We start from the raw sequence: 27,643 nt of genomic DNA on the forward strand, positions 1-27,643 counted from the left end.
CTTTACTGATTGGATGCTGACCACGAACACCAGAAAGGGCAATCTGTTTTATTCAGTCTAACAATTCCAAAACAACCTACACACACACACACACACACACACACACACACACACACACACACCCCAGAAATAATGTTTAGCCAAATATCTAGACACTAAATCATCCAAATAAACTGTCACAGAAAATTAACCATCACATTCAGCTACCAGGAATGTTGATGTGGATAACTTATAAAAGATTCACTCTGAGGAAATACACTTTGGTAAAGTTTGCTATTCAATTCCACAAACACACCTTCTCAAGGCAGCTCCCTCCCAATGTCCAGTTGATAAAGACAGCTGAAGGAGAGAGACCAAAGTCTTTGTCTCTAAAAGCCAAGCCCTGCTCCAGAACTCCCTTTGGAAACTGGTGAGGCCTTTGCTTCACCTGCATTATCTTCTCCCCTGCCAAAATCTGCTTATATCACCCCCAAAAGATGCTGTTACCAGCAAGCAAATCGGCAGTTCTGAATTTGCTTCTTGAGAACCTAACCTGTAGTCATAACAGAAGACTACAGTATCTCACAGCTTCCTGAAGCCAAAGGTGCACAAGAGAGCTTGATTGATCACAGAATTGTATCACAGAATTGAGCATCTTCCAGACCACAGAGTGGGACCCTTCCATGACGGCCTCACTCTGTTTGAAATTATCTTTCCCTGTTACATTGTCACTCTAACATTCCTTGACACACACCTTCTTCTAGTCTCCTGTTTCCATATTGATTCTGTTGTAAACATTTTTACTGAAAGGCTAATAGTAAGAGTGTATATAACTATTCAAAAATTATAGCATTATTTTATCTTCTGTCAAGAAAATAAATAAAATATTAAACCATACCACAACTAGTTTTTCTAAGGAAATCTCAAATGTTATCCAATTTAAAGTGATCTTATATTATTTCTTAATTTTGGTGTCTAAATTACAACATCATTCTCAAAATAATCCTGATTTGACTTTTGCATAAATATCATCCCTTGCACTTGTCACTTAAATACTCAAGCTATTAATTAACAAAGTTGGCAAATCTTGCATATTCTGTAAATCATACTGAAAAAAATGTCTGCTCAGATTACTCCTTGGTGAAGACCAGTGAAGGCTACCTTTCACATACTTTGACTTGGCTAAGCTGAGCTACCATGACCTGGGCTTTTTCCAGAACATTTACATTTTCAGATCTATTGTTGTCTCACTAAGAACCTATAAAAGTTCTCTGAAAGAAGAATGTGTATCTATTCAAAATAAACAAGTGGAGCCAGTCTGCATTTCCTTACCAAGGAAACAGAATATCACAGCCAGTGACCCATGATTCAAGGTTTCTTACAATCAAGTGTTCTCAAAGGCAATTTTTCTAGAGAGGTTCACAGAATCAGGCACTGAGTGATTCTACCACACCAACTAACAGGAATCTCTTTGCTCAACATAGTCCAGCAAACCCAGCTGTGATGACTGCCCATTTGTGCATGGAACCAACAAGAACCAGCAGTTTTATTTTCACTGGCAGCTGCTTTTATGATTCAGATGTCCCCAGTTCCTCAGTTAGATTTTCCAGAGCTACTAAACAATCTTTTCATATTGTCTGCAACTTGACTGGGTGATGGAGAAGATGGCATATAAATAACTGACTAAAACCACCATGTGCTTTTGCTATTTTTTACAGCTAAAAGTAAACAATCTCCTGTGTGTAGGAACACTCTTTGCCAAGTCTAAGTTTTTAAAAATTATTACACTTTGAGCTTAGGGTCAAATTAAAATAATAATAAAGTAAATGATTTTACAGTTCTTTCAGTGCCAATGATCTTATGTAAGTTTAGGATGCACAAATTAGATGTTATTCTTACCTACCAGCATATAGATGAATGTAAATTATTCAGGAACAAGTGGCTTAAATGAACTTTGAGATAGTTATAAGTGCATAAGAGATGTAAAAAGGATCAAAATATTTTAATTAAAATTATTTCATATTCTGTGATGTATATTAACATTGTTAAGCATTCTTACGTTAATTCAAATAAGCCTGTTTTTAATATGTTTATTTATTACAAGATATAAAAATGGAATAATTATACACTGAGCTCAGAAAACCCTCAGAAAATATAATGTCAAGGGCAATGTAAAAACTGAGCATCAAATACAACTAGGTGACTTTCAAAGCCCTTTCAATCCTAGCAGTTCCACACTCAGTTCTATGCATTCTGGCTGAGAATTTACTTCATACAGTTTAATAATTTAGACATATGCATAATATGCTATTTGAACATTTCTTTTTTAATACAACAGAATATATATAACAAGGTGCAATAGATTTATTGATTGAATGAATTTAGATTTACTATTTTTCACAAAAGATTTGAGACAGCGGGCATTAAAAAAACATGAAATGCAGTAGCTGATTACATATCAATGTAAAACAAAAGATCTTAGGATTGATACAAAAGAGACAGAAGAAAATATAGAGCCAACATATTTATTTGACACAAATTTCTAATTGACACTGAGCTTCCTGGTAAAGACATTTAAAGGTTTAATTGGAATCAATTATATTACTAATTTCCAGAAAGGAGGGTGTATCATAGTTCTTAAAGGAAAACTATATTTTTCTATAGATTATTACTAAAAAATTACTCATAAAAATTTTATAGGGCATAAGTTAGTAGAATGTCTGTAACTTCATTTCCAAGAAATGCTTTAGCAAACTTTGTTGTAGCAACTACAACAAAAGACAAACATGTTAATAGTAACTATAATTTACCATGTGGGAATTCTTCAGGAAAATAAACTAATATAGTGCAAATGTGTAGGTTAGTGGTGATTCAATTTAATTGAAATGGAGAATGAATTGATCTTTGCCCTCTATCACACTCTACTGAAATGCAAGAGATACTCCCAAGGACTTTCAAATTATACAACAAAGTTTTACCTAGTCCTGAAACCTCATACTTCTTAGAATTCACTTTGTTGTTTTTTTATGGTACATAGAGTTTGTTTTCAGCTGTAACAGTACTAATTCCAGTGAGACAGATATTCAGGAGTTCAAAAAGGTTTCTCCATTCAAAAATTGGAGGCTTCTTCCTACTCAGATGACAGATCCTAAGAACGCTATTTGACCTATTCCTTTCCCTCTACACATCATTTGAGTTCACTTTCTCTTTTTACATTTTCAAAAAGCAGCAGTTACACTCCCAATCACCTGTGATCTTAACAGAGAAACACATTAGAACATTTCTATCCAAGATTGGGTGCCAGCTATGGCTTAGTTGCCTATCAGGTCCCACCATTGTATCATCAGTGTGTCCACAAAAGGAAACACATGGGCTGCTATTTTGGAGAGACTATTTACATCTAGAAGCCTGACTCCACCAGATTTCACCAAGTTCTTTGTCGTTTTTGGTTTTGGGTGAGGACTTTTGTTTGCTGTTGCTCTTATTGGTTTTTTTATTGTTTTTGCCAAGAAACACTTTTTGTTCTGGCAGATCAAAAGTAGAAGGTGGATGACAGGGTCAGAGCTGGAACCCTTAGCACCACTTATTCATTAATAATTCCACTGTATAATATACCTCTAATTGCTAGAAAACAAGCAATATGGTTTATGGTTGATTAGCTATTACCTAGTTTACTGCAAGAAGAGAATTTTGAGTTTGCCACTAGTTAATGTGCATCGCCTTGGTATCTTAAGCATGTTTGGGAGGTACAAAGAGTTAAGTTTCATAAGGAGCAGATCCCATTATCTTATCAGGCACACATCAGAGCTGTTTTTCTGGCTTTAAAAAATCCACTTATTAAGATAAAAATATCAAAAATACAATACAGGGCATTTAAGACAGAAGATACTAAAAGTATATAAGAGCATAAGGTATGTGCACTTGTGTATATTTGCTTATGTGCCACCCACGACCAGACTGTTTCCCTGAGCAGTACTTTTGTGGGTCCCGGGAACTCAGAAAATACCAGTCAATGTGCTCAAAGGAACTCTAGAAAACATTAAGCACATTATGAAGCCAAAAGACATGAAAAAGAATAATGTGACATCTCAAGCTCATTTCAAAGGAGCTCCATTTGACCCAGGTTTAAGTAGAACACAAAAGCCTATTCTCATTATGGAAGCTTTTGATGTCCAATTTTTCAGACTTGCCTTCTTTCTAAAATCCATGTCATAACAGCACTAAATAAAATTCTAGATATTTCCATTCATTAAGCTGTCCTGGAAAAATAATTGGTACTTTTATTTGAAAAAGTGTAATTCTGCTAATTTTTTTCAATTCCACAGTTGGAATGAGAACCACATAGACTATGAGAATTGTAAAGATTAATCATGCCAAAAATATTGTAAATAAAGGCAAACAACATTTACACTAATTCATGACCTTTACAAGTATTTTGCCTTAAAATGATGTGAAGTATCAACTTACTACATAGATAGTAAGCTGTCTATTCAATTTGCAAGATAGAGGATGCAATTAGAGATTAAAGAATTTGAACTTAGAAACTTGAGTTTAAGTTGTTTGATTTTGGATGAAGGTACTAACCACATACAATGAGATATGAGAGGGACACAATTTTAAAAACACTCATAGTTTTTGTGTGAATTAAATGAAATAATGTATGTGTATTATGAGTTTTCCATTACTATAGTTAAATACCTATGGCTGGATAAATTTATAAGAAAAGAGACTTATTTGGTTCACAGTTTTGAAGATTCAAAGGGATGACACTGGTATGAGCTCAGCTCTGGTAATGGTCTTATGGAGGATGGCATCACAATTCATGGGATGACTGAGAGGGAGGGGGAGTGATCACATCACCAAATACCAGATGGGAAGTCAAAGGCTACTGTGGAGGAACAATTCTTGCAACTTCCCACTAGACTCAATGTTGATAGGCTGGGTACATATGGATTGATGTAAACTAGATATATTCCTCTTTTATTAAGTAACTTTAAACACTCTTTTAATGTTCTTTTGTGATTATATTTAGTACTTTAACTGAAGAATATGATGTAAAAAGTGATTTTCAGTGTTGATATGAAAGTTTGCAAGGACTTACTAAATAAGTCATTCTCCAACTGCTTTTATTCCTATGAGCAAGAACTGTACTTTTGACATATCATCTGATCTAGTTTTGTTCTTGATAATCTATTTTTAATCATGAACCATTCTATTATTGAAACTAGATAGAGAGGATAAGGTTTATTATTAAATTTAAGGGAAAACATATAGGATACAATCACGTTTTTAAAGTTTTTGGCTCTTGGGTAAACTTTTACAAAATTATAGCAGAAGTCATCATTCTTAGAGGCCATATTTTTAAGAGCCTAGCTTGAGGTAGAATATTTTCATTTTCACTTTTCTTCTACCATTCTAAAATCCCTGAACTCTCTAGGACTCAAATCTGGGAAAGATTGTAGATTTATTCAAAGATGGATTGGGAAAAGGCATACATGATAAATGTGAGAATTGGCCAAGAGAATAAAAATGTTACCAGTTGACAGGAAAAGAAAAATTAGAGATGCTATTGGAACATTTTTACAGTAGGCCTCTGAGAATGCACAGCTCTCTATCTCATTTTGAGGCTTGTGGTAAACAGACTTCGGGTGGCCTCTGTGAGCTCTACCTCTTGGTTTCCATATCATTGAATAATCCCTCCCTTTCGGTGGAGGCAAACCCATGACTTGATTATAGTCAGTTGAATATACCAAGTTAATGGGATGCCTCTCTCCTGATTAGGTTGTATTTTATGGTAAAGATGAGGTGCTGTCATTTCTATAATTATATTATATAAAGTTCTATCTTAGCAGAGGTTCTCCTTCAGGGCTTGATGAAAGAAGTGGTCATGTTGTGGAAGCACACAAGGGAAAGAACTTCAGGTGGCTTCTAGGAATTAGTGGTGGTCTCTAGGATCTGAAGGAAATCAATAACCAAGAGCTAACAAGAAAAATCTAGCAACTGAATTCTGTCAACACTTAAAGGAGCTTGAAAGAACTGCACATAAAGCCAATTTCCATCCACTAACACTGAGACAATCCATAAACCCACTTCCTTGGAAAGAAGGAGACAAGGAGAGAACAAACCCTAAGGAACTGTGCTTGATGCAAACACACTGAATTTTTTTAGTAACCTATTTAAGTTTTCGTCCTTCAGTAGAAATATAAGTTTGAAAGACAAATTAAAATTCAGTTATAGAAAATTAAAGTGATATTTTTGCAATCTCAAATGCTATTCATCTGGAGACCATATAATTTAGAAACCATTGTATTTACCATGATAAATACAAAATATATTTATGTGTGTACATATATATTAATAACATGGGTTCCATTTTATCAAACTATTATCCCATTTTCTGATTTCTAGCATATACTATACTTTCCTATTTAATATTTTCTATTGATTCCTCAGTGTTTGCTATCCATACAAAGAACTCAGTTGTAACTAAGGAACCCTAACCCTAACAAAATTCTCTCAACACTAGTGAGACTTAAAAAGCAGGGATTTTTTTACTGTATTTATTGCTGCATTCTATACCAAATACCTACCATTTCTCTAATACAGAGCCAATTCACTTTCTATAAGTGTGTAAACAGTTATTAAATTATGACTGTTCCCATCCTTTATTCTAACTCTGACTACCAAAGATTATGGCTTGAAGTCATCATTTTTATGTTGTGTTAGTCAGCTTTCCATTGCTAGGACAAAATATCTGACATAAACAAGTTAAAGGAGAAATGGTTTCTTTATTTCGGTGCATGATTTCAATTCATGTTCACTTGGCTCTGCTCTTCCTAGGCCTGTAGCAAGGCAGAAACATCATGGCAGAAGACTGTGGTGGTAGAAAGTTGTTTATTTCATAACAGCTAGGAAACAGAGGGAGATAGAACCAGAGAGGAAGAGGCTGGGGACAAGATATGACCTTCAAAGTTATACCACCAGGGACCCACCCAGCTAATTAGGCTACACCTCCCAATAAGCCCATTGAAATATGAATTCATCAATGGGCTCATCCATTAAGGAAATCAGTGCCCTCCTAATCCAATTTTCTCCCACAGCCCCACCTCTGAACATTGTCACACTAGGGAACAAAATCCCAACATGAGGCTTTGAGGTGTACTTCATATTTAGACTGTAACAACTGTCAACTGGTTTGGACCCTTTCTCTAGGAGTCTATTATACAGAATTCAGAAGAAAGGCACTCGTACATATAAAAGACTAGGAGGCCACAGGCTATACCTGTGAAACTCTTCACACAGGCAAAGGTTTGAAGATTTTAGAAAGTTTAGAATGAAAGAAAAGTGGACACATTTGCAATGTCAATGGGAGAAATGAGGAAAATGTTAAAATGTCACTGTGTTATATAGCTCTTTATGCTATTTGAAAAATACAAATAAAATATCTTCTATTTTAAGTTTATTTTGTAATTTGATATATACATGCTAACTTTAAAACCACTTATTCTAGGCACTAAATGTGTTCATGAAATTATTTTAATAAAAGCAACATGCTGAGTATGTCCATTTCTTGGTGATTTGAAAGCTCCATTGTGCAGGGTCTTGCAAAAGGGATGAGTCTTCTTTGTGTAAGACTGTACATGTAAACATAAGTGCTTGGATTGAATGTGGACTATCCACAATATATTAACAGGTTTGGGTGTTTTTTTCTTAATCCATAAATCTCTAATTGGTTTTTGATTTTTTTCTTGTAAAAATTAACAAGATGCATCTATTGACAAGTTGTTCATACATACAGATTTTTATATTTCATTTCATTTATATTATATATATTTCAATTACTTTGCTGTATAATAGATGATCCCAAATATTTTGGACATATAATACAGAATTTATCTTCATTCACTGTACTGCTGTTCACTGGAATCTGCTGAACTTGTTTTCAAATTGTAGCTGAGTCTGTTTTACGTACCTCTTAGAGACCTGGACAAACAGAAGTCCAAAGAAGGTTTTTCACTGAGAGAAAGACAAGAACTCAAAAAAGCAAATCCAGCTATGCATGTACATTGCAAGGCTCTGTTTCCATCAAGTCCATGAAAACCAACTGGTTAAAGCAATGAGTTAGCCAAGCTCCATACCCTTTTTATCATATGATCATTTGCTACTAGAGGGGAAAAATAATTAAAACTAATAATTCAGTATGTACATATTGCTGAATTACATTGTAATTATATTATATTTTTCATTATCGTAAGACTTTGCAAATAAATTAAATTTATCATCATGATTCCTGATCTTGTGAGAAATATGATTGAAGGTGATATTGACTATCTTCATTTCTTTAAACTATATCCCTTGACTATGTAGAAATATCAGACATCCTAACATTAACATAAAATTAAATTGAAATGATGTATAAGGAGTCTATAAACATCTTAGTAACTTGAAAACTATCCTCAAAACAAAGATGACAGTGATAGGCCATGTCCTGTAGCAGTCCCATATGTCTATTGGCACCCACACTCCCAACTGCAGGTGGTATATTATACCTATTTCTTGCCACTCCCTTCTGCAGTGAAGGCAATGTATTTTTGCACTGGAAAAGATACCAGTAAAAAAAAATCTGTAATAGCAACTTTAAACCCCATGATGGGGAGTCTGATAAACTAGCACAATCACAGCTTGATTTAGAAAGCAGCAGGGAGCTTGTAGAGAGACTTAAAGAGGAAGATTGAATAGCTGGTACAATAGACAGGGAAGATTGCTTTTGCTAAAGACCATTTTGAAACTCCACAGAAACATGATAGCACCGCCAACCAGACGAAGAGCTTGAGAAAGAAATCATACAAAGGCAGAGATTGTTGCAAATCTCCCAGTTAGAAAAAAAATGAATGAAGATGAAGATAGATATAGTCATTATAAAGAAATGGGCAGTGGGTGTTTTCATTATCAAAAGAGCTTGGCTCTCACCCTAATGGAATTAAATATCAAAACAAAACTGGATCTTGCCTGGGAGCAGATCAGAGAAGACATATCAGCCTACATAGCACCCACTCCATCATGGTAATTGTAGTCAATGTTGTCTCCCAGTTTTCAATGCTATAAAAGGTCTAGGACTTTAGGTCTGCATTACCTTCAGCTATGGAATCTTAGGCTGTCCATATATTGATTCTGGCTTAGGCATCAGCAACTCAAAATTCATTAAAAACTATAAATATATTAATATATCTACTTTCTTCTTACCTTAGAGATGAAGGAAAAATCTACTTCATTAAGCTCTTCAAAAGAAAGGTGTCATTCCATATCAGAATACAGTAGCAATTATTATGTACATACTACTTCATCCAAATCAATCTCATTTTGCTCACATTATTAATGAATAAAAATGATTTCCATTAAATTTTTGGTAGAGTTCCATGTGATCACAAACTAGTATGTGCTGGTATTGACTCAGTCTCCACCCCACTGTATATACACCAATTATAATACTGTTACATTTATAGGAAGTGGTTAACTTTATTTTTTTCATTTTTATTTGTATTAGTATATGTTTGTATTAAATAATGATTTCATTCCTTGTGAAAACTTGGTATAGGTAAATAACACATATTTGTTCTTGTTTTTTCATCCCTTTTCCCTCTCTCCCCCTCAAGAAGAGGATAAATTGTGGTGAGTTTTAAACCAAGGGTGGAACCCCAAAAGAAAAAAGTATAATTTTCAAATTCATAAGTATGTCATTCCTTTTCAATAATAATATTTAGATGACCAGCCTTCATTTCAAGGAGTAACTCAGAATTTGCATTAGATTTTCTTCTTCCTGAATCCATTAGAGCACCTGGAAAATTATGAAGGACAGCTCTGCGTAGAAGAACTTCATACCTCATGACATGAAATACAGCCAAACTCATATTTGAGTTAGCCAGATCAGACCATGTGAACATGTGAACTGTTCAATCCTTTGGTAAAGATAGAAGTCATGTCAGTCAGAGTATGAAGAAGAGGCTCACCTTTTCTGAAATTGAACTTTTTCCAAGTAGACCATTCCAAACACACCATCTGAAATCACCCAGATTTTCATATATTAAAATATTGTTTGATAGCTTGAGTATATGTTTGCTGCACAAAGACCCTAAGAAGATTAACTGTGTGTTATGAGTTATTTCCAATGACATTCAAAATTACAGACAAAGAAAGAGTCCTTTCACATAGGAAAAAGTCAAAAGCCAACTGGCTAGATGTTTTGTGATTCGACAAAAGAAAAGAAATAAATGATGTGTAGAACTCAACAGCAAGGGAACCATTTCCTATGATCTCAAGTTTTCATTTATATACTCTGAGATATAATAATCTAATAACTTTGTAATTACATTTATCCCTGTACTCTAGTCAGATAATGGTCTCTATTCAGCCAGGCCTAGCTATAATGCCTCCATTCATGCCATAAGCACAGATGAAAAACACCTGGTCTTGGGAAAAAGAAGAGTGAATCTAAGTTTGCTTCCCAGTTCCTACCAAATGAGTTAGGCTTACCAACCCTCAGTTTTATCATCTATAAAATAAGGACAACAGTCTATCCATGAAATTAAGAGATCATGTACACAAATTGCCTGGCATGTAGTCATGGAGGATAAAAGCTCAACTTTCATAATTGTTGAGCATTTGAACACCTTCCCCAAATTCTCTTTTTAAAGAAATAAAGACCATTTTTCTTAAATAAAACACTTTTATAGATGCAAAGCATGAGATCCATAAGGCAAATCGCTTTGAGAAAATTTCCAAATTCTTTTGGCTATGATTATAACACTAGCGCTACAAACTGGGCATGAAGAAGTTCTTTAAAAATGTCACAATCTGTGATGGCCAAGTTTTATTCCATAAGTCATTTGGATAAAGGCTAAATTGGAATGAATATTGCAGAAAGAGAAAGCGAGGTTGAGAGAGACTGCCATATTATCCTCTCCAAACCCTGTTTGAGCTCACTGTGGCAAGGTTTAGGGAAGGAATCAGGAAATCCAAACACTCAGCTAATAATCCTGGTGGATGTTGAAAAGGCCAAGCACTTGTCACAGCTGATAAATCATTCCCCCAACGACAACTAAAATGAGGACACCACAGCATTCTTTCTCACAGAAGAAAGGGAAACAAATATTGAAACTTTCTCATTTATAGGTAGGTAATATCTCTCACCTAAATTTGGTTTCCTGGGTGTAAGCAATCATGTGGTGCAAAACAAAAGCCATTTTACTTTGTGTTTTCCAGGATAAAGGGCAAAGCCTTTATGGCAAAGCTCTAGAATGATGAAGATTTCATAATTTTTGCACATTTTCTGTAAGTCTTCCTTAAAGTTTCTCATATCCCTAAACTCTTTTATAATGCAAAATGAACTTCTTCTTTCCCTTTCCCCATTCCCAACAGAATAATAATTTTGTGATAATCATGGTAAAATAATTTATACTAATGAGTAATGGCCTGATAGTTTTATAACCATAAAAATTACTTCTATTTTTAAATAGAATGATTGTTGCTCAAAAAATGTTACACAGTATCAAGCAAATATAAGTTTTTTTTAAATTAGAAAACGAGAAAAGAATTAATAGGTTTTTGATATATGAGTACTCAAGGTCTCCTTTTCTATACTAGGTTTTCTCTAGATTTATTCCTTCCTAAAATTCTGTTATCCTGGATTCTTTTCAAGGTCCACTTACCTTTTGTTCATATCTGGTTTTATCCAGAAAGATTGCCCTAAAAACAAGGTCTCTAGAAATAGAGACCAAAAAGGCGACATGGGTGAGGGCAAAATGGGAGACATCCATTAGCTTAGGAGCGAGCACATTTTCTACCCGAATCTTGATAAAAACTGATATAGTGATCCTTGTATAAAAGGCAAACCCATAAATGGGAACATGCCATTGACTATTATTGCTATTTACAAAACAGAAAGCTGTTTTGGGGTACAATTTGAAATTTTTCACAGCATAAGAGGAAAAAGGATAGTTTTTCCAAAACATTATAAATATATAGCAAGAAGTTCCCCCATTTCCATGGAACTTGAAACGTTTGCCAGGAACCACCTACTGCCATGACTATGTAGACAACTGACAGAAGCTGTCACCACAACACTGCACAAAGTAGGAGGCTCAAGCTTGGGAGGTTAAATGTCACCCATTCCAAATCTAAGTGCCCCATCCCCACAGCATCTTTCGCTGGAGGTTTTGCTGGGCAACCTCCATAGTATCACAGTCTTACTGCAATGTTTCTGGTACAAGAAAGCGCATATTTACTCAAAAGCACATTTTAAATTGTGAGCATTTGTGTTTGCTTTCATCTGCTTCACTCTCCAGCATGTGTTCCTAGATCAGCAGTTCTCATTTGTAATCATAAAATAAACAAAGCTTCAATTTTGAAATATAACTGATACTTGCAACCAACAATGCAATTGGGATGAATTTAGAATTCTGAAGTCACACTGCCACTCACTGTGTGTGTAATGACTTTTTACAAATAACTCAACTTTTCTGAGATATAATTTACCACTCATCAGAGTGGAAATAATAACATTAGCCTATTAAATTTGTTATGGTTTGACAATAATAATATGCCTCACAGCATTATAGCAAAATCCTCAACTCTGACCTCCTGGTGTCCATTCTTTCCCATCTCCCATCTACTATCAGCAGTACCACTAGCATGGTCCTTTTAGATTATCCCTGTCACTCTTCTGCTCAGTCTCCTGCCCTCATGCATCCTCATCCCATTCAGAGCAGAAGCTAACATTTTTCATTGGTTTATCCTGACTGCCACCTCCTCATTGCCTCTCTGACCTGAACAGCCACTACTCTCCCCCGGTCATTTTGCTCCAGTCACTCTGGACAGTTCCTCACACATTCCAGAAATACTACTGTCTTAGGGCCCTTGCATTTTCCCTTTTCTCTGTTTAAGAATTCTTGAGATATATATGTTCAAGAAGCACTTCCTCAGGAAGCTCCCCCACCACCATCCCAAGCTCCTAGGGCAGAGAAGCTGAGTTGCTGGGTGCCAGAAGCACACACCGGCCCCCTCCCCGCCCCGTGGAAATGAGAAGACATGTAAACAAGCCTCAAAAACAGACTTCTGGATCACCTACAGCAACCCCAAAGGGAAACGAGATGGAACAAACTGATACTCAACCACCTGGACTCTCTGAACTGGCAACAAAAGAGGATCTGGGAAAAACGAAATCAGAAATAATTACTCAGATAACAGCAAAGATTTTGCTCATGGTGCAAGACATGATTAATAAATCTAGAGAGGACACAGATAAAAAATAGAGGATCTGAGGAACACTATGGAATCCCAACACAGGAAACAAATGGAATCCATAAAACAGATGCAAACCAATTTCCAGGAGTTTAAAAACTCCATTGAAAGTCTACGCAGCAGAATGAACCAATGTGTGGATAGAATTTCAGATATAGAAGAAAAGATTGCAATTAGTGACCAGGAAAAGAAAAATTGCATTAAAATTGTAAAAGAACACAAGAAATCAATCCAGCAGCTGCTAGACATTGCAAAGAAGATTGGAGTCAATGAAGAAAGAGGAGAGAGTGCAGATGACATAAAAAATCTGTTCACAGAAGTGATGGCAGAAAACTTCCCAAGGAGGGGAAAAGAACTTGACATACAGATAAGTGAGGCATATAGGACTCCAGCTAGCCTTGATCAAAAAAAAATCTACACATAGGCATATAATAGTTAGGATTCCAGAAATCCAACAGAAGAACAAAATTCTACAAGCAGTGAGAGAAAAGAAATAAATCCCATACAAAGGAAAGCCCATCAGAATCACAGCAGACTTCTCAAGGCAAACTCTCAAGGCAAGAAGAGCTTGGAGTGATGTATTTCAAGCCCTAAAGGAAAATAGCCTCCAACCCAGATTGATGTACCCTGCAAAATTATCTTTCAAAATTGATGGAAAAATAGGATACTTTCACGATAAAGAGCACCTCAGAAACTTCATGAATATCAAACCAGCACTCCAAAAAATTTTAGACAATACCCTAAGAAAAGACAATGAGGATCACAACCCCAGGAAACCCAGCAGAATGAATCCATTGGGCGTGACAAATTAAACGCAAAGGGGGAGAATCCAACAAAAAGAAAAAGTCATGACAAGGCTTTTAAAACTTTTAACTTCATCTCCCTAATGAGTGTATAATTCAATCTTGTTATTGTACTGGTTAGTATTTTTCTGATTTTAGAGTTGCACACCTTTCCTTGTGCTATACTGGCTATTTATCATCTTCTTATGTCTACTTTTTAATTGGGTTGTCTATTAAAGAGCTCTAAGAATTCTTTATATATTCTGGTCATAGGTTATATGCATTGTAAACATGGTCTGTTTAAGGACTACTTTTAATGATGTCATTTAAAGTTCTAAATTTTGATGGAATTTCATTTATCATTTTTTTCTTTTATACATCATGTGTTTTGTATACTAGGTAGTTCTTGCCTACCCTGAATTCATAAACATTTTCCCTTATAATTTCTTCTTAAAGTTTTATACTTTTAGGCTCCATATTTAGGTTCATAGATCCCTTCAAGTTATTTTCATGTATGGAAATAAAGGGTTGAGGTTAATTTTTTATATACGGATACCAGGTGTTCTAGTGCCTTTCGCTGAAAACACTATCTCTTCCTCAGCTCTTGAATTGAGTTTATATTCTATAAAATATTACTGTTAAATAATCTTTCAAAACTCAGTGGACCATATATGTGTGGTTCTAGTTCTAGATTCTCTGTTTTATTCAAATGATCTATATGTCTTTCCTTACACCAACACCTCCTTGATTACTGTAGCTTTAGAAGAAGTCTTAAAATTAGGTACTAAACCTCTTCCAACACTGTTTTTCCTTTTTTAATGTTTCTAGATCCTTTGTACTCCTACATAACTTTTAAATTTCAATATCCAACTCTTCATTTATAGCAAGTATACACAGTCCTGAATTTTTATATATACCTTGTATTTTCTAATCCTGCTAAATTTAAATACAAGTTCTAGTGGCTCCTAGAAATTTTTTAGTATTTTCTCTGTAGATGACCGTTTCATCTACATATTAGGATTTTGCTCCTACCTTGCCAATCCTATCCTAATTGTGTCATTTTATTGCCAGACTATTTTGGTGGGGCCTAGGTTTCAAAGTTTAATGGACAGATGAAGAGTAAGCATATCTGCCCTTATTCCCCACCTGAAGGAGAAAGCATTGTATCTTCTCCATTCATATAAGGCATTCTCACTGGAAGTATGGAGTACATGTCTTTAATCTGTTGAGAAGGTTCTGTTCTACTTCTAGTCTCCTGATAGCTTTTACCATGAACAGCTATAGAATTTAGTCCAATACTTTTTCTCCAACTAGTGACAGAATCATATGGCTTTTTCCTTTCCTCTGTTAAAATGATGACTTTTGGGGGTGGATCTTCCAATGCTGAACCAACACTGCCATCACCATAACAAAACCACTTTCTACATACTGCCAGATCTGACTTCTAATAGTTTGTTTTGTTAAACAAATTTCTATCTATGTTCATACTTTTTTCTTCTATTATCTTTATCCAGTTTTAGGATTAGCAAAATGGTGAGCTGCTAAAATAAGGGGAGAAGTGTTCCTTCTTTTTTGTACTTTAATTGTTTGATATAATTTATCAGTTAAAATGTATATGAGCCTGCTGTTGTCATATAGGTAGGTTTTCAAGCTAGGGATATACTTTCTTTAATAGGTGTTATTCAAATTTTATATTTCCTCCAGAGTTAGCTTCATTAATTTCTTAATAATTAATACCTAATTAATTAATTAATACCTTCTTCCAAGGTACTTCTTAGAAGTTGTCAAATTTATTTCAAAACATTTTTGAAATACGCTTTCTATATCCTTTTAATTCTGTAAAATCTGTGGTAATGTCTCCTAGATCTTGATATTGTAATTTTTAAAATGTATAATTGAGATTGTGTAACAGGAAGAAAAGGTCTAAAGGAGCAGGGGAAGTGGGAGGGGTAGGGGAAGGAAAAGAAGGGAAAAGAAAAAATATGAGAAAAGGAAAAAAATGGAAACAAAGTCTTTACAAATAGGGAAGGGTGGAGGGGTGAAAGGAGGGCAAGGGAAGGGGAAAAATAAAAGAACCAAGGTACATCATGTAATGGTACAAGATCCCAGTGATGAATGTAACTGTATTTTATGCTGAAAATGTACCAATAAACTTAATGCGAAATAGAGAAAGAAAATAAATGAAGAATCACTTCCTCACTTCCCCTTTAAGTCTTAATTCAGAAGTTATTTTCTCAGAAATGTTTTCTATCTAAAATTATAACTCGCCCTCCCCCTAATACTTCTTTAATATGTTATTTTTCTCCTAAGTAGCAACTAATACATCCTACATGTAGTTAACTGTGTGTTTTAATGTCTGTCTCTCCTACTAGAATATAAGATCAATGTTAACATTTTGTTCAGGCATGAACTAAGTAACTTTCTAAAGGAGAAAAGAACTCAGTTTCATTTAAGTAAAGTTTGTTCATCTGTTTCTAGGACAGCCCTATGGCAATGTTTCATGCCTAGTAGGAACTTAGTAATTGGTTGCTGAATTGATGACTGAATCTAATAGAGCTAGGAGCTTTGGAGCATGAAAGAGAGCAGGGGAGAGACAGAGACAGAGATAGAGAGACCTAGACAGAGAAAGGGAAAGAAAGGAGTGAAGAAAGGATAGAGAAAAATGTCAGAGATGTGTGAACACAGTGACCTGGATGAAGAGCCAAGCAACAAATGGAAGACAGAAAGGAAATGATACATCTTAACTGAAAAGTTCAGAAAATAAAAATACAAAGGAAGCACAAAAGAGAGCACCATTCTTCTTGCCAGATCACTCAGTAGTCACAGGATTGAACTGTCATTTTACCATGAGCTGGAGCAGTACTATGTCCAGAAATTTGGGAATTGCCTCTTTTGTGAAAGACCAATCCAGCCATTCTCTCAATGCATCTTGAGCTTGTGAGAGGCCTAAAACATATACAGTGGCTCTTGGACTCCATTCATGATCAGATCAACTATTCTCTATCACTATTCTCTTAGGAACCAGATCTCAACATATGCATAATGCCAAGTACTACGATCACTAAGATTTGAGGCATAGTCATAGCCTAGAATGCTATACTCTGATGCACGCATACACAAATACAGATGAACACCCTCCTTACTGCACAATGATCAGATTGCAACTCTTCTTGCAAGGACAGTGGAATTCTACACTTTCTTAGTCAGGTGTCAAGTGGTGGAATCCTTTGAACAAGAGGAAATTGCTCTCATGATACAGCCACCTTTTCTCCCATTCATGGGATTCTCTCTGGGGCCTTGGAGTGTCTGTTTTTCCTCCTAGTTAGCCCTTACTATGATTTTCATTTTTCCCTCACCAGAGCCTTCTTTTTTCTGGCACCTCAGTCTTGCATGACCCATTTTGTGCTGAGGGGAACAGCATTCACTTGGCAACCCTCTTGGGGTTTTTATCTTCATCCCAAATATTCAAAGCATGGTGAAGGAAAACTTTAGCTCATGAATCAAAACAGTTCTCCAGAGCTAAAAGCTAACTGCATTTTCATAACAATTAGCAGATCCAAACATCAGGGTAAGGCCAGGTGAAATAGATTGCCAAGGTCATGGTTCTCTTGAAGCAGTATTGGATTTGAAATTGCTGATCCCCAATGTCTGCTCACCCCAAGTATCTCTCTCACTCTCCTAAATGATACTGCGATATAAAATAGTTTCCTGTATGTGTAGTAACCACGGGCCCCTCAACCTTTTCCTTTCCTTCTAATGTCAGGTTATTCTGATCATGGAGGAAATGCTCAGTTCATATAGCCACTAACCTCACTGTATTGCTATACAAATGAGATTACTTACAAGAAATTGTTGCCTGGGGACTTTTCGTCTATACTGAGAACTGTTGCTGGCTATTTTAAACTCTGAAAGTATTTTAATCTCTTAAATAATTGTTTTGGGTTCACTTGGTTTTAATTCTGAGAACCTAAAAACACAAGGATCCTTTAAAAAGGCAAAGGTCTTTATGCCAGAGAGAAGGAAACAAGGGGATTAAATGTGTAAATAATCCTTGCTTTAAATACCCTTAACTAGAAACCCCTTCGTGGCAGCACACTGAAGAAGAGCTTCTTAATGTCACAGACTCTCCTCTTCTCCTGTCAGCCACCGTGCGACTCAGAATTCAGAATTCTCCGCCACTAAGAGCCTTTGCCCTCTTAGATCTCGGGGAATTTTGCAAACTACGGACTCCCAACCTCTGAGAGGAGAGGACTTTCGGGAGAGCGCGGGATGTGCCACCAGGGAATCTCACCATCAGTGGGCGTTTAGCGCAGCCAAGCGACAGGCTGGTGCCAGGGCTCAGCAACAGGGAGGCGCCGGCTGAGGCGGGGAGAACTTTGGCGCTGGGCGCAGAACCACCCTTTGCCGGCCAGTTGCGTCGCTCCTCGGAGGAAGGGAGCGGTGGTGGCCACTGGGCGGGAAGATAACGGAAGGAAGGAAGAGAGGAAATAACGAGGGCAGAAAGAAAATGAAGCCAGCACTGGGGGAGCCCAGGAGACCGCAGCCAACAGTGGAGCAAGGCGAATTTGACTCTTCTGTACCCCAAGCGTGAGTGCCCTCTCCAACGCTCCCTGAGGACGGAAAAGGAAAATAACGCACCCCAGTAAGAGCGTTGCTCCTCTGTCACCGCCGCCCGCCTGGAACTCCGGCTGTTTCTTAGCCCCGCCGCCTCCGGGCTCGGACGCAGTGTCCGAGGCGCCCTGCAGATGGGGCGGGCGGGGAACTGGCGCCCAAGCCGCGGGTGACAGGCGCTGGCCCGCCCGCCTGCCCCGCTCCGTGCAGGGACCCGGCGGGCAGACGATGCAAGACGGAGGAGCCCAGGAGCTGTTCTGAGACTGCCGAGGGCGCGCTAGGCTCCCTTGGATGGCCCGGAGACCGCTCCAGCTCCTGAGACCGCTTCACCGGGTCTAGTGAAACCGCGCTCGGGACCTGGAGGCGGAGACCTTAGGCGGCGGCTGCAGAGGGGCGAGCCGGGCGCAGGAGGGGGCGCGCTTTCTCCCTGTGCGTCTCAGTAATGAGGAGACTGAGTTTGTGGTGGCTGCTGAGCAGGGTCTGTCTGCTGCTGCCGCCGCCCTGCGCACTGGTACTGGCCGGGGTGCCCGGCTCCTCCTCGCACCCGCAGCCTTGCCAGATCCTCAAGCGCATCGGCCACGCTGTGAGGGTGGGCGCGGTGCACTTGCAGCCCTGGACCACAGCCCCACGAGCGACCAGCCGCGCTCCGGACGGCAGCCGGGCGGGTGCACAGAGGGATGAGCCGGAGCCAGGGTCTTGGAGACCCCTGGCCCCCTCTCAGGGCGCACGCTGGCTGGGGAGTGCTTTTCATGGCCGGGGACCGCCCGGCCCCCGGAAGCCGGGGGAGGGTCCCAGGGGTGAGACTTTGTGGCCGCGGGAAGCCCTCCTATTCGCCGTGGACAATCTGAACCGCGTGGAGGGGCTGTTGCCCTACAACCTATCTCTGGAAGTAGTGATGGCCATCGAGACAGGCCTGGGCGATCTGCCACTTTTGCCCTTCTCCTCTCCCAGCTCGCCGTGGAGCAGTGACCCTTTCTCCTTTCTGCAGAGCGTGTGCCACACCGTGGTGGTGCAGGGGGTATCGGCGCTGCTGGCCTTCCCCCAGAGCCAGGGCGAGATGATGGAGCTCGACTTGGTCAGCTCAGTCCTGCACATCCCGGCGATCAGCATCGTGCGTCATGAGTTTCCGCGGGAGAGTCAGGTGAGAGGAGTCCGCCGCGTGGAGTGCAGATTTGCGCTGCTGGGAATCGGGACCCTAGCGGAGGCAGGAGGAAGGAAAGATCTGGGTGAAGTCATAGGGACTTGGGAGCTGTAACTTTGTTATTGTGTAAGGATTGGGCTGTGTCCGTAGGTGGTAGATAGAAGGACCTCCGTGGAAGTAGCATAAAACATTTTAAGTGCAGACAGAAATCAAATGTGAGGTGGGGGTTGCCGGTGGGAGAAGTGAAATGAGAATACACAAAAAAACCGCTTTTACCAACTGGTGAAAGTCGAGGTTCAGAACCATGGAGAGCGATCGAGGTTTGGAAATTTGTAGGGCGGGGAATGGGTGGGGACCCCAATGTGCTAGCCTTACACTCCCAAAAGAAACTCTGGGAGCCTGTGACCGAAAAAAGCATTACCTGCTCTTTTTTACTTCAGAAGATGTTCCTGACCCTAAGGTGATGGCGTAAGGAAGAAAGCACATCCCTCAGAATTTCTTTGAGTAAACAAAATCTGGAACTAGTACAACAGTTATAGGTAAAGAGTGGCTAGTAGTCTTGTGCATTGGAACCCTTTAGAAGTATTATCTGACAACATAAAAATGGATATGGAGACTCTTGGGTGATTGTTTCTTTGTCCCTACCTTCTTTCTTTGTAACTTGGGCTAAAAGGTAGATATGTAATTGCTGAGAGTCTGTTTTTGCTCTCATTAGCTAAGAATAAAGGAACAACAATCTAATGATGTGGCTTCCTATGGGTTAAAAAACACTAAATATATTTTCAGTAAAAAAAAAAAAGGAAGCTATTTGTGAACTTAACTGTTGATAAGTAATTATACTAAGATAAATATTTAAGCAGAGGACAGACAGAGTCCTTTAAGCAATAAATGTTCTGTATTTTATAGGCTTATCATAATACCAAGTTGTAATAAATCTTACAATAAAATAGTTGTGGAGCAAAATAGGTAACTTTAATCAGCCCCATTTTAAAGATTGAGAAACTAAGGAAAGTTCTGAGATTTGATGAACATCCATCAGTGTACTAGTAAGAGTCCAGACATTAGAAGATTTCTTACTCTACATCATTTTCACCCTGTCCTTCTATTTCGAAAAAATTTCTTATCTCTCTTCTTCCACTTGATATATGTACACAGACAAAAACTAAAATGAGTAAAGGCAATATGCAGTGAAAAGTTTGATAGAAGCTATCATAAAATATCAAGACAATACTAAGATTTCTTTTTTCTAGAAAAATAAATCTTATATTTTTAATCTTAGGAAGGGCAAGTACAAACTACTCTCAGTAGTTTCCCAGAAGATTCCTATTTAATGATGAGATAGAGAGATTTGATCTGCAGGGTTCAGGCTAATTAATTTTATCTAAAATATTTCTGTCATCTGAATAACTGTAGGCAGCAGATGGGAAGGCATGGAAAATAGAGGTGCACAATGCCACCAATGGCCAAAGAATTAAAAGCATGAATCTGCATCCATTGGGTGTAACATTATTAATATAGATGCAGAATCAGATCTAATGGAATGCAGGAGCCCGCATCACTGGCTTCCTTATTATCTAATTCTTCAGAAGTTGCCAGTAGCAGTCACAGTCTCCAGACACCTTTCCATTTGCAGATTGTTTGGGAAGAGTCTTAAATAGCAAGAACTGTCTCCCAAAATGAGTGTTCCTTATTTAGGAGAGAAGTTGTCTGTGTTCCATGATAGATGTGTACAGTACAAAGCACATTAAAGCAAGGAGACTAGAAAAGCCATGAAGCAGCACCTAGAATCAGTGAACTTCAAGTCTTTAAGACCACTGGGGGGATAAAGTCCTGCAGGGAAAACCTTTACAAAATGACTATAAAATACTCTACCAAGCACATTTACTTCTGTGCTTCTATCCAAAAACATGTTTTAAATCATTGTTGTCACTGCTACTTTCATGGTAAACATTTTAAAAGGGAGAGGATTTTATATTCATTGAATCTAGTTTGTCCAACTGACGACATTTTCTTTCAACTCCATTTATATTTTAAATTCAATCATATCTAACTCATCTTGCCTTAATTTTAGTATATTATTTGTCATTCTATAATAGTCTATGTTACAAATGTCCTGCTCAATGTAAAGTCCACTCTAATACGTAATTTCAGGATACAACCATAATATGCTTTCAGCAAAATTAATAACTGATCCTTCCTTTACTTCTCCTGGAAAGTGAACCTTGCTCTACTACATTGATTTTTTAAGACCTTCTAAACATAAAAGAATGTCAAAGTCATTTTACACATTAAATAAAATTGATTTAATTTAGCCACTATTCTTGGAGAGTTCTGCCCAATGATCTAATTTGTGGATTGTACCAGTATCTGAATAGACACTAGTGAAATAAAGTATTTTAGAAGACAGTGGAGTTACCCACACACTCACAAGTGTAAAATAAAATTGTGTCTCTTATTCAAGTGAATCAAAGTTGCTTTTAGATTAGGACCATTGGCAGCTATTTTCTCTGGCTTCTTTTGAGCTGCTTATTTCATTCTTACAAAGGTTTTAATCAATAAATAATGGTTTTGGTAACATCCTGCCCCAACTCTTGAAAGGAAGGAGACATCACTGTGATGATCAAGCCCCTGGAAAAGGCACAGTAGTTTACTTCAATAAACTGTTTATTCAAAACATATATACATAGTTAATTATCAGCTTGGAAGAGACCAACTCTCTCCAAGCAGGAAAATTCATTAAAAGTTAGTTATGTTTTAGAAAACATATGTATATTATCAATACATCAGAAAAACTTAGTATAACATTCCATATAATATGAGCTCAAAACATATTTCCATCTTTTTAAAAATGACTTCACTAACACACTCTAATATCTACTTGATGCTAAATTATTTTATTTTGATGATCACTTCTTAGGTCTTCATTCCTATGACCTTCAAATAATGACACTGTATATGCTCTTAGCTCATTTACATTACATTAGTTTCTATAGTTGTTGTTGCTTTCTCTTCCATTCCCATGCTGCTTTTTTTAAGGGTTTTGTGTAATCTTTTCAAAGTAAACTCTTTACAATTTACTTGCTGAGTTAGTGACAGATAAATATTTCTCCCTAAAAAAAAAATCTCATGTTAATTTCACAGTGTTTCCATTGGCAGAGTTAATGAAGTAATATAATAGGCTTAGATCCAAATCCATGCAATTAAAAAATGACTGCACTATTATTTTCAACTCTGGTTGAATGTACCAAACATAGATCTGCATAGCTCATGAACAATGTGTGCTAATTTTTATACATACATATGTTTATGTTCATACAAATATAAGTGTTTTAGATGTTCATTTTCTCTGACAACTCAAGGATAATTACTGAAGCCTATTTGTCAGCACTGCTTTTTTATAGAACAATGATAGCACTACATAACCAAGGTGGTGCTTGAAGGGACCTGTAAAAGACATGTATATTTAAAATATTTGCTCTTAACTGTTGGTTTTGTTTGACTGGTTCTACCCAGGCCTCTGGGGAGAAAGTGTTTTTCCTCAACTCATGATGAATGGCTGAGAGGAGCACCAAATTGTTGCTGACTTGAAGATACGTGATTTTGAATTAAATATCAAGTGATGCAAAAGTTTTTCTGGTAGTAATTTGTTCTAGGTTCCTCTTGATGAACAGAGACATAGGGCTAATTTGGTAATTTATTTACATTATTATTTATCTTTTTAGATAGAGCAGAAGAGATTAGCAAACATTATCTATAGGATAACTAGCCCGTACCACCCACTTTTCTTTGTGTTCACTACAGAAGAATAACTTAAACCACAGAACATATATTGCCCTTGATCTCACTTGACCATTACATCCTGGAGCCAATTTATGATTGAATAAGCCAAGTCATCTGAATACCAATTTCATTGTTAAATCCCCTAGTGTTTTATCTTCTGATATTGCAGCAGATATCATGCATTTTGTACCATTAGATTTTATTTCATGGCTATTCCCAGTCAAATTCTAACTACAATGTAGTGGGAAGTATATAAAATAATAGTCAAAAGAGTTCCAGTCTACCTCTGCTTCTTTTTTATTGGCCATCTAATCTTGGGCAAGTGACTATCTCCGAATATCTACTATCAAACAAAAGAAGTTTATCATCCTTGTGTGACAGGGTCATTTTGTGCATCAAGTGAGAAAGTGAAAGCACTTGAGATAAATTTATATTGTTATCCAAATAACCAGTGGAAAAGTATTTCATAATCTGATAAGAAACAATAAGCCTTAATTTTCATTAATTCTCCATTAGTAAGAAAAATGAAATATAATCCATAGTATGGTATGTCTCCATTCCCCACCATCCTCTTTAGGTATCCCCCCATTTTTTCACTTGCAAAAAAAGCAACCTAAGTGAGTTTAATAAGAAAGAAAAATAGGTTCTTCAGTATGTTGCCTTACTTGCCTAGGAAAAAAAGACAGGGCACAGCCCTGCTTCTGTGTCGATGCCAATTTTTACCTACGTCACATCATCTCATGCAACTTCAACCACCTGAGGTGCTTTCATACAAACTACAGTAAAATGGTCAAGGTTTCTAAATAATCTTGGCCCTTCACATTGGTCACAAATTTCTCTACATATTTATCATAAATGGCACTAAAAATCCACAGGTGCTCCATGCCCACCTCCATCGTATCAGCTACACCATTATGCACACTACTTGGTTTATCATTTTTTCCACACAATATCTTTCTTGATAAAGAAACCAGTGTGTTAGCTCATAATTGTATAAGCTCCTTATCTCATCATGGACAGAAGATAATTTGCAAACAAGCTAGTTTGAATACCATTGCCCTCCATAACTATGTGAAATTCTCATAGCAAGTCATTGTTCATTTTAATAGTATCACTGAATCTAAACATGAGAAACTCCATTGCTTTTTCTCCTGAATATTCTAGCTACTGCCAAGTACTGAGAAGAGTACAGTTCTAGAATCTATAAAACGAGGCAAGAAGAAAGAATATCTCTTAACATCTCTACATTGCTTTTTTCCCCCTGTTCTTTTTTCTTTATTTTTTTATTTATATATTAATTGGTACATTTTAGGTATACAATACATTTACATTTATCATTGGGTGTTTGTACCTGAACATGATGTATCTTAGTTCTTATTTTTTTCCCCATTACCTATGTGCCCTTCACCCCCACCACCCTTCCCTATTTACAGAGACTTTGTTTCCACTTTTTTTTCTTTTTTTTCTTCTTTCTCATAATTTTTCCTTTCCTTTCTTCCTCCACATTGCTTTTTGAATGAATGCATGAATAACAAACTAATAGAAATTATAATGCCACACAGTTGTCTTTCTTTGATCTTTTTTTAATGAGATTGTGGGGGAAAAAGCAGGAGGGAAAAAGTAAACTGAGAGTAAGCTAATTCTCTCTCCTTCCTTTCTCTTCTCTCAATCCAACAACACAGTCAAATTCTTAGATCTTTTCTTAAATTTGTAAGATTCATGTACTTTCAGAGGAGACTGTCAACTGCATTTTACAACTTGCATTGAGGGAGCAAACTAATCTCTGACCTGAACTGGTATTTCCTCAGCAGGAGTAACTCCTGAACCCGAGAGTCTGGTATATGTTTGGCCAAGGCCTGTCTAGTAATAGAGATGGATTAAAGGGATAGAATATTAAGTAGAATGATTCTTTTTTAGTCTGGCTGAATCATGGCTCATCATCATTCAATTGAAAACAATTTGGGAAATTTTTAATTATATAGCATTTTTGCTATTCATGCTTTCCTCACAAATACATTTATATTATCTTATCCCTGTGAGATAGATGATAATGTATAGACAACATACAGAAGAGAGAGAGAGCTATGCATTGTAGAGGTGAGAAGCCATCATGAAGAAGAAAGACTAATTGCTTGTTCTGGAACTAGTATTTTTTCAGCTTGCAGTCAAAAACTAGACTGGATCCATCACTGCTTTTATGATATCCTAGTGAAAAACATCTAAGTTTAGCTGTTAAAGCATATTGAACACTAAATGTTCAATAATGGGAATACAAATAGTTGAATCATGATATAAAATAGTACAATCATTCAAAATAAGAATATTCGATGCAATCAAAATATGTAGCATGAGGGCTGGGGATTTAGCTCAGTGGTTTCGCTGTCTACTGCGCAAGCCCAAGGACCTGAGTTCGATCCCCAGTACCAAAAAAAAAAACTATGTAGCATGTTTAAATTAAAATTTTATTACAGTAAAAGACATATTGTCACAACCCCCTTCAATATACTTTCCTCACTTGAGCCACATATATCCTACTGTTTCTGTCACTCTCTAAAACAGTTCTGGAAGTCCTTATTCATGAATACATTTAGTAGCACTATTGTGACTGCCTTGATATCTGAATCAGTGTTTAATTTTCCTGATCATTTTGACTTTAGAGAAGAACTAGAGTCATATGTTACCAGATCGGGTGAGTAAGATGGATGAGGACACACTGTTATGCTTTGAGGAGCCTGCCCTCCCATTGGATGGCACTGGGCAGTAGCATTCACCGTATTTTTTATCACACAATGTAAAGATACTTATGAAAAAGCCTTTCAGAAATGCTTCTGCAAGAGGTTATAATGATGGGATAAATGTGTTCAAAGTGATAAGGAGTATTTTGGGGAGGATTAATGGCAAGGTGTCTTACTGCAGTAATTTTTAAAATTTAAACATTCCCAATATTTTTTGATCATGCCTTATATTTATGGACATTTTAAAAAATTACAAAAAATATATAAAAAATGCGAACTTGTTTCTGTAAAATTTGAAGTCTTCAAAAGTGTTAACAATGATTGTCAGTAGCAAGTAGAAGTCCATATTGTGACCTCTTCATGCTTCCATTTTTTTCTAAAAATACATACATGTTTATGTTGCCTACAAAACTAAAAAATAAGGGGAAACAAGTTACCTTCATACTTCCTCCTGTATGCTTTCATTCCTTCAATATGAAAATAAATTTCAGGAAAAATAGATTATAGAGTATGTTTAAATTCATGAAAGTCCTTTGTCACCTGTTTTATTAGTTTATTCTCACAGTTACTTTTTGAGGCATGAGGAAGAGGATGCAGGAGGAATAAGAGAATGTAGTGATATGATGTGGTGAAGGAAGCAAAGATTGGAGTGGTGTACTTTCAAGATGAAGGAAGGGGCCATAAGCCAAGAAATACAGGCAGCCACTAGAAACTGAAAAGTCAAGAAAATGCATTGTCCTCTTAAAGACTTCAGAATGAATGCAGCCCTGACAATATCTTGACCTTAGGTCAGTGAAACTGATTCCAGATCATAACCTCCATTTGTAAGCAATTAAAAACTAGTTATGTTGTTTTGAACCACTAAGTCTCTGGTAAATCTGTTAATAGGAGATTAATATACTTGCTCATACAGACTTATGCAGAGAGGAAATGAAAGAGATAGATGGTGGCTTGGCCTACCTTAGCTTAGGAATGCAGGTTCCATTTTCAACTTACACGTTTCACAGCTAGGGGGAAAAACAAGGAAACAAACATGAGAGGTGAAGCTTGAGTTCTGTCTTTTAAAATGCAGTCTTTCCATTAGTACTCATGATCCAATTGATGATTTAGGCTTTAGTTAGAAAGGGCAGAGTCTAACTCAACATGGATTAAGGGTTCAGAAGTTTCACCGTTTTCCTAAAGGCTTTCTCTGTATTAATGTTACTGACTGTGGCTTACAATAATCTGAAGTTTCAGGGCTAGTAATACTGCTGTGTACTAAGGCATAAAGAAGAAAGGATGTCCATAAAACTAACTCTGAGTTTTTTTAAATCACTACT

At 37.0% G+C, this 27,643-nt stretch overlaps 1 protein-coding gene and 1 long non-coding RNA gene across 2 annotated transcripts in view; one reads left to right on the forward strand and one right to left on the reverse strand.

The window, feature by feature from the left end:
• Positions 1 to 27,643, reverse strand: part of LOC110349978 (uncharacterized) — a 259,222-nt gene that overhangs the window by 213,719 nt on the left and 17,860 nt on the right. The window contains exon 4 of the long non-coding RNA XR_002396213.2: positions 27,285 to 27,331. This is a non-coding gene — a long non-coding RNA (uncharacterized LOC110349978). The remainder of the gene's footprint in view (positions 1 to 27,284; positions 27,332 to 27,643) is intronic.
• Grin3a (glutamate ionotropic receptor NMDA type subunit 3A) overlaps positions 18,990 to 27,643 on the forward strand; it is a 172,663-nt gene continuing 164,009 nt past the window's right edge. Inside the window, exon 1 of the mRNA XM_004848199.4 lies at positions 18,990 to 19,809. Coding sequence (XP_004848256.2) covers positions 19,111 to 19,809 — 699 coding nt within the window. The 5' untranslated portion in view covers positions 18,990 to 19,110. The remainder of the gene's footprint in view (positions 19,810 to 27,643) is intronic.

The sequence above is a fragment of the Heterocephalus glaber genome, unplaced genomic scaffold (genome assembly GCF_053883595.1).
Source record: "Heterocephalus glaber isolate CG9 unplaced genomic scaffold, H.glaber_assembly_v1.0 deba00001481, whole genome shotgun sequence".
NCBI classification, from domain to species: domain Eukaryota; kingdom Metazoa; phylum Chordata; class Mammalia; order Rodentia; family Bathyergidae; genus Heterocephalus; species Heterocephalus glaber.